The sequence below is a fragment of the Salmo trutta genome, chromosome 24, assembly GCF_901001165.1.
Source record: "Salmo trutta chromosome 24, fSalTru1.1, whole genome shotgun sequence".
Lineage (NCBI taxonomy): Eukaryota > Metazoa > Chordata > Actinopteri > Salmoniformes > Salmonidae > Salmo > Salmo trutta.
Window position 1 is genome coordinate 23,915,626 of NC_042980.1, and position 11,548 is coordinate 23,927,173.

Here is an 11,548-nt window from a genome sequence, read left to right on the forward strand (position 1 = left end):
AGTATAATTTCATACCTTCCGTCACCATCCAGTTGCAGCCGTCAGATCACTCATGCTTTACAGACACATCAGCGTCAATCACGTCCAATTGGAAATCACCTCCTCTAACTAGGGTCATTCATCACTCCCATTGGATACCATCCAAACAGCAAACCAGATGACTCCTTGTTTTCTCACTGTTTTTTGCTGAATATTCATCATGTTAATCAGTATGTTATCTACTCCTCACTAAATGTAGATGTCTTCTGTGTTCTTTATATCAAATCTACTGGACTAAATCTGTAATATTTTTATCCATGGTTTAGTGTCTCCTTTGTTCCTATAGTGATCTTTCTATGTGGGGATTAAGGTAGAGAGCGCTAAGGCCTATGGTTGATTTTCTCATCTCTGATTGGTCTGTTCCAGGTGCTCAGCCAATTGGGCAGGGACACAGTGTGAAAGGCCCGCCCCTAAAAGCAGCAGATCGGACAACACCAGTGGAAGTGAGTTCAGGAGTCACATTACTCACCCAGTGTCATACATAACCAAAAGGCTAACCAGAGGATGGCTATCGTTAGGTGGATTGTCGACACGTATGCCTAACTATAAACAGAGATCAAGAGGCGAAGTGAGATGGTCCACTCCCATCAAAATCTGTCCAAGCGGAAATACACCGATAAGCAGACAGATTTTTTTTTCACCTTTATTTAACCAGGTAGGCCAGTTGAGAACAAGTTCTCATTTACAACTGCGACCTGGCCAAGATGAAGCAAAGCAGTGAGACACAAACAACAACACAGAGTTACACATGGTATAAACATACGTACAGTCAATAACACAATAGAAAAGTCTATATGCAGTGTGTGCAAATGAGGTAAGATTAGGGAGGTAAGGCAATAAATAGGCCGTAGTGGCAAAGTAATTAAAATTTAGCAATTAAACACTGGAGTGATAGATGTGCAGAGGTTGAATGTGCAAGTATAGATACTGGGGTGCAAAGGAGCAAAAACAATTAATTACAATATGGGAATGAGGTAGTTGGATGGGCTATTTACAGGTGGGCTATGTACAGGTACAATGATCTGTAAATTGCTCTGACAGCTGATGCTTAAAGTTAGTGAGGGAGATATGAGTCTCCAGCTTCAGTGATTTTTGCAATTCGTTCCAGTCATTGGCAGCAGAGAACTGGAAGGAAAGGAGGCCAAAGGAAGAATTGGCTTTGGGGGTGACCAGTGAAATATACCTACTGGAGTGCGTGCTACGGTTGGGTGCTGCTATGGTGACCAGTGAGCTAAGGCGGGATTTACCTAGCAAAGACTTAGATGACCTGAAGCCAGTGGGTTTGGCGATGAATATGAAGCGAGGGCCAGCCAACGAGAGCATACAGGTCACAGTGGTGAGTAGTATATTGGGCTTTGGTGACAAAACGGATGGTACTGTGATAGACTGCATCCAATTTGCTGAGTAGAGTGTTGGAGGCTATTTTGTAAATGACATCGCCGAAGTCAAGGATCGGTAGGATAGTCAGTTTTACGAGGGTATGTTTGGCACATGAGTGAAGGATGCTTTGTTGCGAAATAGGAAGCCGATTTCATTTTGGATTGGAGATGCTTAATATGAGTCTGGAAGGAGAGTTTACAGTCTAACCAGACACCTAGGTATTTGTAGTTGTCCACGTATTCTAAGTCAGAACCGTCCAGAGTAGTGATGCTAGACGGGCGAGCAGGTGCGGGCAGCGATCGGTTGAAGAGCATGCATTTAGTTTTACTTGCATGTAAGAGCAGTTGGAGGCCACTGAAGGAGAGTTGTATGGCATTGAAGCTCGTCTGGAGGTTAGTTAACACAATGTCCAAAGAAGGGCCAGAAGTATACAGAATGGTGTCGTCTGCGTAGAGGTGGATCAGAGAATCACCAGCAGCAAGAGCGACATCATTGATGTATACCTAGAAAAGAGTCGGCCCGAGGATTGAACCCTGTGGCACCCCCGTAGAGACTGCCAGAGGTCCAGACAACAGGCCCTCCAATTTGACACACTGATCTCTGTCTGAGAAGTAGTTGGTCAACCAGGCGAGGCAGTCATTTGAGAAACCAAGGCTGTTGAGTCTGCCGATAAGAATGTGGTGATTGACAGAGTCGAAAGCCTTGGCCAGGTCGATGAATACGGCTGTACAGTATTGTCTTTTATTGATGGCGGTTATGATATCGTTTAGGACCTTGAGCATGGCTGAGGTGCACCCATGACCAGCTCCGAAACCAGATTGCATAGCGGAGAAGGTACGGTGGGATTCGAAATGGTCGGTGATCTGTTTGTTATCTTGGCTTTTGAAGACCTTAGAAAGGCAGGGTAGGATAGATATAGGTCTGTAACAGTTTTTGTCTAGAGTGTCTCCCCCTTTGAAGAGGGGGATGACTGCGGCAGCTTTCCAAACTTTGGGGATTTCAGACGTTACGAAAGATAGGTTGAACAGGCTAGTAATAGGGGTTACAACAATTGCAGGCCACCTGCTTTCCCAACATTGGGACAACAACTCCCATTTTTAGGTGGAGACAAGACCATCTCGTCATTATATACAGTATCCCTGCTATAAAACTCAACTCCACATTTCATTCTAAATGCCTGCGGCTTGCAAAATAATTTTTTTCAACTATAAAAATGTTTATTTGCAGGACACAGATTGTCCTGACTTCAAATCAAATTTTATTTGTCACATGCGCCGAATACAATGCTTACTTACAAGCCCTAACCAACAATGCAGTTTTAAGAAAAATAACAGTTAAGAAATTATTTACTAAATAAAGTAAAAAAATAAAAGTTACAATAAAATAACAATAACGAGGGTATATACAGCCGGTAGCAGTACCGTTACCGAGTCAATGTGCGGGGGTACAGGTTAGTCGAGGTAATTGAGGTAATATGTACATGTAGGTACAGTAGGGGTAAAATGACTATGCATAGATAATAAACAGCGAACAGCAGCAGCATAAAAAAGTGGATGTCGATGCAAATAGTCTGGGTTGCCATTTGATTAGCTTTTCAGTAGTCTTATGGCTTGGGGTTAGAAGCTGTTAAGATGCCTTTTGCACCTAGACTTGGCACTCCGGTACTGCTTGCTGTGGGGTAGTAGAAAGAACAGTCTATGATAAGAGTGACTGGAGTCTTTTGTAATTCTTAGGGCCTTCCACTGACACAGCCTGGTAGAGAGGTCCTGGATGGCAGGAAGCTTGGCCCCAGTGATGTTTTAAAAAATATATATATATTTCACCTTTATTTAACCAGGTAGGCTAGTTGAGATCAAGTTCTCATTTGCAACTGCAACCTGGCCAAGATAAAGCATAGCAGTTAGACACATACAACACAGAGTTACACATGGAATTAACAAAACATACAGTCAATAATACAGTAGAAAAAAGAAAACAAAAAGTCTATATACAGTACTGGGCTATATGCATTAGCCTCAGTATCGCCTTGTGGTCAGAGGCCGAGCAGTTGCCATACCAGGCGGTGATGCAACCAGTCAATTTGCTCTCGATGGTGCAGCTGTATAACTTTTTGAGAATCTGAGGACCCATGCCAAATCTTTTCAGTCTTCTGAGAGGGAATAGGCATTGTCGTGCTCTCTTCACAACAGTCTTGGTGTGTTTTAACCATGATAGTTTGTTGGTGATGTGGACACCAAGGAACTTGATGCTCTCAACCTGCTCCACTATAGCCTGGTCCTCCTTTTCCTGAACTTTCAATAATACCTGAATTGCTTCACCTTGCTTTTCTGGTTGGCTGGATGCAAGTTTCACTATCCAATTATCTACAGGAGTACAAGTTTCATCATAGCATGAACTGTGGTGATACGTTGACACATGAAATTTATTAGTATATGTCAATTATTGCATTCTATCCATGCTGGCTTTGTCGAGCTACCTGAGACATGAAACAGATAGGTGGAAGGGCATACAGGCTGTCGCCAATTTTATTCATTCACAATTTGCCTAAATGGGTAATGGAAACACTGTAACCACTTCATTTTTATTTAGGTGTGATGACATTAAGTCCAACTGTTTTTATCAACACAAGATAGTTAAATGGAACACCGCAGCAGGCAATTGTCGCATTTATTTTCTATGCAAACTTTCTAAATGTCGACAAAAAATCACTGGACAATTTAATGGAAACATAGCTTGGGATTAGGGATGCACCGATATGACATTTTTGGCATATACCCAATATTTTTCTTGCCAAAAAACCTGATACCTATTAACTAATATTTAAAATTGTAGCAGCCTTTTAAGCATTCTATTACAGTTAAATAGTTGAAACACACACACACACACACTGACCGCAAAGTTATTTTGTTGGCATTTACATAATGTCCACATTACCAGTAAAGCATAATCAAAACCTATTTATTTCACTTACTTGCTATGCTGTTTCGTTGTTCATTTGTTCAGTCGTTTCATTCTCATCCAGGATTTCATCATACATGTCAAGCAGTGAAGTTACAGCTCTGTCTGTCCGTGGCCTCTTCTGTCGTGGGTCCTCTTCCTCGGTCACTGTGTCCGATTCCATCTTGTCCAGCTGTGTCTGTAACATTTCACATAAACCCTGTTTCTTGTCTGCATCGAAGTAGCGGTCCTTGTACCTAGCATCGAGCATGGTGGCAGCACCGTAAAGATGCTCAGTGAGAATGCCACCAAATAACTTGTTCACAGCCTCTAGTAGAGTACTTTTGCAAGTTTTAACCCCACGGTCTGTGTCGGCAGTTTTGTTGAGCAAGCGTTTCAATGCCATGACAGAGAGGGTATCACGTCTGCTGCAGACTCTGTTGATGAGCATATTTCTCGAGTCAGTTGTTCGAATGGAGCTAGGATTGTGTTCATGTTTCAAACATCTCAAATGCCATTGAAATGGCAGCAGCGGTATGAGAACCAGCACATTCTTGCGCATGCAATACGGCTTTCCTCAGTAGGAAATCCTCGTCGACCCACTGTGCTGTCAGACTCAGCATGCTCGTGGGGCTGACATCGCTGGTCCAAATGTCAGTCGTGAAGCTAATAGCAGTGACGCAATTACTGTAGCAAGTAGCTCATGGATGTGCGTTTCAGCAATACTGTGCAACTCTGGTAGGGCAACATCTGAAAAATAACGCCTACTTGGTAGTATGTACCGGGGCTCGAGGTGCTGGACCAGTCGGCGAAAGCCAACATCATCCACGACAGAGAACGGTTGACTGTCAAGGGCAATGAATTCCATCATCTTGGCGTTAATGGATTTTGCCTTTGAGTTGTCTCGCTGAAATACTCTTTCAAATGACTGCTCAACTTGTTTAGTTGTTGGACGTGTGCGCTTAGTTTTTTTCTGCTTTTGTTCTAGGTAGTCGCTGAACGTCTGGGGGCGATGCACTTTCAAATGAGTAATTAGGTTTGTGGTATTGAAAGATTTCACTTTCTCCCCTCCTCGGGAAATAATAGCAGCACAAACATTGCCTATGGCCTTTTTGTTGTCTTCCTTTGAAACTTCCAGATAGATCCACACAGCAGACTTTGTGGGCTAGGTTAGGAATGCTGTGTTGCACGTGTAGTGCTGTATTTTTCGTGGCGTCATTACGTCATCTACCTATGTTATATAGGTATGCACGTCAGCTTTGACATCGGTTTTGCACATTGGCATTAAACTAGACATTGGGCTGATGCCGATGTTGGAAATTTTAGCTAATGTTGTCCGATTCCGATATGCTTACCGATATATCGTGCATCCCTACTTGTGATAACAGTAAGCCTACATTTTAATGCAATTCCATCCTTTATCTTTTCTGTGTTTCAGGGAGCATAGCCATCATCGTGCCTCTGGTCCTGCTAGTGATCTTGATCACAACAGTGGTGGCGGGCATTTTCATCTGCAAACGAAGGCAGAGGTACAATAGGTTAAGCCTAATAAGTAACCATGCTGGCTGTTATGTGTTGTATGTCTTGTAATTTCGTGTGTTATGTGTATGCCAGGAATGCCTGTATTGTTGCCAGACAGATTTCCATATAGGACAATTAAGTATTCAATTCAATTTAAATTGTGGTGTGGTTGGTGATCTCAGGTACAACATACCATATATTATCTCCTGATAATGAGTTCTGGTTGTCCTCCTTCTCCCAGGGGGAAGCGGGTGACTAGGCAGCCCATGACGAATGGAGGGATAAACGTGGAGATAGGAAATCCTACCTACAACATGTATGAGGTTGACCACGACAACCATGCAGATGCTGGCAGCCTTCTGCGACCAAACTTTACACTGGACCCTCATAAGGTTTGTATTGTCAGACTATGTACAAAATCAGCCATTCATTTTGTGCGTAATAACATGTCGTGTTAATGCAAAAACACTCAGATTAATAGAATATTGTGTGTATTGCTGAGGAAAACTGTTATTCATGTTTCAAATTTCATTGGGATAATATAATTTACAGACATAACGTTGTAGTCTCATCTGTTAATACATCAGTATGCTACCATCATCCATCCATTATTGGTATCCTAGTCATGTAATCAGTAGTGTGATAGCAAAATGAGGCTTAAGAATCTCCTCTTGTGGCATACCAGACTGTCTATCCACGGTTTGTTTTAAAATAGATGTGTAGTTATATTGGCAGATGGAGCATAAACCTCAGGTATGTGGAGAGAAACATTATTAAGGTGCTCTGTACCAAGGGAACATTTTATCTGCTGTTGATTCATTTTCTTCTTAGGTCTCAGCACTGCACTAACACTACGAATATCAAATAAATCATAACAGCTTTACTGATCTATCTTGTTAGCTAACTTGCCTGCTACCACTTCAAGCTTAATACGTTTAGTTCTCGCCATGCCAACTTTGACATCTGCTATTGTCAGTCCCAACTGGATCCCTTTTCATTAGAAAGGTAGAGGCAGACTGAATCACAACTAGCTCACTCCTCTATCAGTGGATGCTGTAGGTGAAAGTTGCAATGTTTTTTTTGTTGAGTTTGCAAGTTCCAAAACCAAAAATGGATTGACAATCGATGATCTCATTTTCTAGTCATCACATCATTCTTAGTTCCTCACTGATGTTGATATATCATGGATTTTCAGTTGGATTTTATTCATATACACAGCGTTTGTTGGTTGACAACATCTTGGCCTTGTGGCATGGTGAACACGGCAGAACTTGTGTGTTGCAGGGCTGGTGTGTGAAGTCCAGTGACCCTCGCACCCTGGGCATACATACTGTGCCCAAGGAGGTGATACCTGGACAGGTGAATTCTCCCATTCTTCCCCTTAGTTTAGACCAGCGATTCTCAACTGGTGTGTCAGGAATATGGGCAAATTTAAATTATTGACAATGAAAAAGGTGGGACTGTTGTTCCCTTTGGTACATTGACTATCAATATCACATAAAAAATAGTTCTCCAGATTGCATTATGGCAGCAACAACAAAAATATTGGATCGCTACTGAGACAACCAGTTGAGAACCATCACCATCTCATACAGAGGGAGCCATAATGTCATGCCATTCACTATAAAAGGAACCGATGTGCCTCCCGAGTGGCGCAGTGGTCTAAGGCACTGCACTGCTGAGTCCAGGCTCTGTCGCAGCCAGCCGCGACTGGGAGACCCATGGGGTGGCACGCAATTGACCCAGTGTCGTCCGGGTTAGGGGAGGGTTTGGCTGGCAGGGATGTTCTTGTCCCATCGCGCTCTAGCTTAATTTTGTGGTGGGCCGGCCTCAATGCACGCTGACACGATCCCTAGGTGTACGTTGTTTCCTCTGACACATTGGTGCGGCTGGCTTCCGGGTTAAGCGGGCATTGTGTCAAGAAGCAGTGCAGCTTGCCTGGGTTGTGTTTCGGAGGATGCACGGCTCTCGACCTTCGCCTCTCCCGGCTCTGTACGGGAGTTGCAGCGATGGGACAATAATGTAACTACCAATTGGATACCACGAAATTGGGGAGAAAAAAGGAAAAGATGTGAGCTGTAGAACATTCGTAAATCTCCTTTTTGCAGGAAGCCTGCAGGCAGGTGTAGTGCATTTTAGTTATTTAGGTATGATTCAATTCATCTTGAAGTATTTAACAAGGGAAAGCATTGTTGCACTAGTAAAAGAGACTTCTGAATATATGCTACCGCCAATTTGGGAACTAACATCCCATTGGAAAAGCTCAGTCTTGCTAATTTAATATGTAAACTTAGCAAAAAAGAAACGTCCTCTCACTGTCAACTGTGTTTATTTTCAGCAAACTTAACATGTGTAAATATTTGTATGAACATAACAAGATTCAACAACTGAGACCTGAACAAGTTCCACAGACATGTGACTAACAGAAATGGAATAATGTGTCCCTGAACAAAGGGGGGGTCAAAATCAAAAGTAACAGTCAGTATCTGGTGTGGCCACCAGCTGCATTAAGTACTGCAATGCATCTCCTCCTCATGGACTGCACCAGATTTGCCAGTTCTTGCTGTGAGATGTTACCCCACTCTTCCACCAAGGCACCTGCAAGTACCTGGACATTTCTGAGGGAAATGGCCCTAGCCCTCACCCTCCGATCCAACAGGTCCCAGACGGGCTCAATGGGATTGAGATCCAGGCTCTTCGCTGGCCATGGCAGAACACTGACATTCCCGTCTTGCAGGAAATCATGCACAGAACGAGCAGTAAGGCTGGTGGCATTGTCATGCTGGAGGGTCATGTCAGGATGAGCCTGCAGGAAGGGTACCACATGAGGGAGGAGGAGTGTTGAGATTGCCTTCAATGACAACAAGCTCAGTCCGATGATGTTGTGACACACCGCCCCAGACCATGACAGCAACAGTGGGTTTGTGCCCATAGGTGACGCTGTTGCGGGTGATGTCTGGTAAGGACCTGCCTTACAACAGGCCTACAAGCCCTCAGTCCAGCCTCTCTCAGCCTATTGCGGACAGTCTGAGCACTGATGGAGGGATTGTGCGTTCCTGTTGTAACTCGGGCAGTTGTTGTTGCCATCCTGTACCGGTCCCGCAGGTGTGATGTTCGGATGTACCGATCCTGTGCAGGTGTTGTTACACGTGGTCTGCCACTGTGAGGATGATCAGCTGTCCGTCCTGTCTCCCTGTAGCGCTGTCTTAGGCGTCTCACCGTACGGACATTGCAATTTATTGCCCTGGCCACATCGGCAGTCCTCATGCCTCCTTGCAGCATGCCAAAGGCACGTTCACGCAGATGAGCAGGGACCCTGGGCATCTTTCATTTGGTGTTTTTAAGTCAGTTGAAAGGCATCTTTAGTGTCCTAAGTTTTCATAACTGTGACCTCAATTGCCTACCCTCTGTAAGCTGTTAGTGTCTTAACAACCGTTCCACAGGTGCATGTTCATTAATTGTTTATGGTTTGTTGAACAAGCATGGGAAACAGTGTTTAAACCCTTTACAATGAAGATCTGTGAAGTTATTTGGATTTTTACATATTATCTTTGAAAGACGGGCTCCTGAAAAAGGGATGTTTCTTTTTTGCTGAGATTATATTAGGAGTAAACAATGCATGTTTAATACCGTATCTTTGACTAATGTGCATGAGCTATCTTCTTTCTTTCCTGCTACCTTGCAATAACTTTTAGCTGATACGTTTATCTTTACCCTTCTTGATTAACTTTAACATAAAAAAGTTGTCTGTTGCCTCTGTATCAAGAGAAAACAAAGCACTGATGTTTAAGGGCATCTTCATTCGGGGCACCAAATTACATAGGGTATTTTCTTATGCATTGTTGACAGCTGTGCTGATGTGCCTTTGTCATATATATAACAGCATTTGTACTTCCATGCAGCCCATGAACTACTCCAACCCAGTGTATGCAAAGATCTACCTTGACGGACAGAACTGTCGGAAACCGGTCATCAATATAGACGAGAGGAGAGAGCTACTCCCAAAGAAACTAGAGGGAACAATTCGCGAAACCGCCGCATAGCCTGACTTTACACTTTCTACTCCTTTTATAAGACAGTGTACAAATGTATAAAAACAAGAGGAAAATAAGAATTTTCTATTTCCTACCAGGCTCCGGTCCTCACGGTTAGGTTTGTTGGTTTTTAGCATCAGCATTACCTCCTCATTTGTGTGCTGAACACTTTTATTTCAATTTGTTTAGTTTCCGTTGTTTGCTTTATGTTTCTCGAACAATTGTTATACAGCACTATATAGTATATACTGTAAGACACTGAAGTAAAGCTGCTGATTTAAAAAATACCTTATTAACACCAGAACTCTTCTGTTGTAAAGAAACGTTAAGATCGATACAATACTTATTTCTGTACCTGTACATGTCTCTCTCTTGTTAAAGTGGAACCAACAAATTGTTATTCGGGTGCAGTATACAGTACTAACGCAGGTCTCGATTTTTCTTTTCTGAACAAATATCTCATCTTTTAAAAAGAATAATAGTTTGAGGTTGGTCAAGTTATGATTGCTATGGTTTCCACTGTCATTACTTTTCTCAGAACAAAAACGGTTTATCTTCACAATAACATGTTATCATTTCATGGCTTCATACCTGAGTAGTGAAGCTTGTTTTCTGTCTTTGTGTTTGTATCATTTGATTCAGCCATGATGGATACACAGGTTCGTTTTAAGATAGTCCTTTTCTGTTGACCATCTAATTCAGTATTCTACAGTGTTATAGCATCATGTTCATGTAATAATTTCAAACATATATTTGCTCTGCTACAAATGGAAGATATTTTACTGAGGTGTCTGAAATGTATACTCCATATAAGAAGTTCTGTTTGGATCACAGAGATGATTGAAGCTCAACGTGAATGTTCTGAGAATAGTCAGATATAGACGTCCATATTTTTTTAGGTCTCTTGTTCCAATAAAGTATCTGTATCTACGTTACGGCATAAGGATTTAAACACAGAAAAGGATTTAACACAACTTTACGGCTACAAAGTGACTAGAGAATTATAAAAATACTTTCTGTTACTTTCAGAAAAGGAAAGACGATAGATATAACACATTTTATAATTTTGTATTTTATTTGTATGTTTGGCTGCTTGTATTTTGAAGAAATGTATTAAATGTAAGTACTTTTATATAAATGTAAATCAATATAAAATAAAGGGGGCTTATTTCCATTTCAAAATAAATATTTTGTTTTTTTAGATCTCTGCTTGATAATGGCGCTAACATCAGACTTCAACATGATGCAACATCGCAAGTTAATTCACATAAAATGTTACCCCATGCTAGTGGTAATATGAGCATGTGGAATTTCTTTCCAGCAAGACACCTGTTGAAACAATACCTCACATGAAGGGATTTAAAGCTAGAATCTGCAGTTGAAACAAAGCAGGCACCCTACCTCTGTTTTGGAGAAATGTAACTACTCTCAAGTTCACAGACAGAGTTATGGATGCAAGGACTAACCATTGATTATATCGAAATTGTGGTGTTTGAACTATACAGTGTTTGATTACATTTACATTGTTTACAAACATTGGCTTTAAAAAAGCCTATATTTTGGGTTCTGATGGGGTAAGACAGTTGAACAAAGCTCATGAGGCATTTATAAGTTATATTTTTCAAGAATCAATGGGT

General features: G+C 42.0%; 1 protein-coding gene across 7 annotated transcripts in view; it reads left to right on the forward strand.

Moving 5' to 3' along the window:
• lrp1bb (low density lipoprotein receptor-related protein 1Bb) overlaps positions 1-11,097 on the forward strand; it is a 441,142-nt gene extending 430,045 nt beyond the window's left edge. For 5 of the 7 annotated variants that reach the window (XM_029711578.1, XM_029711582.1, XM_029711579.1 and 2 more), the window contains 5 exons: positions 406-482; positions 5,795-5,885; positions 6,119-6,269; positions 7,162-7,236; positions 9,780-11,097. In XM_029711578.1, coding sequence (XP_029567438.1) covers positions 406-482; positions 5,795-5,885; positions 6,119-6,269; positions 7,162-7,236; positions 9,780-9,920 — 535 coding nt within the window. In that variant the 3' untranslated portion in view covers positions 9,921-11,097. Of the gene's footprint in view, positions 1-405; positions 483-5,794; positions 5,886-6,118; positions 6,270-7,161; positions 7,237-9,779 lie in introns of those variants that run through there. The other 2 variants (XM_029711581.1, XM_029711584.1) reach the window with 2 other exon arrangements.
• Positions 11,098-11,548: the final 451 nt, after the last annotated feature.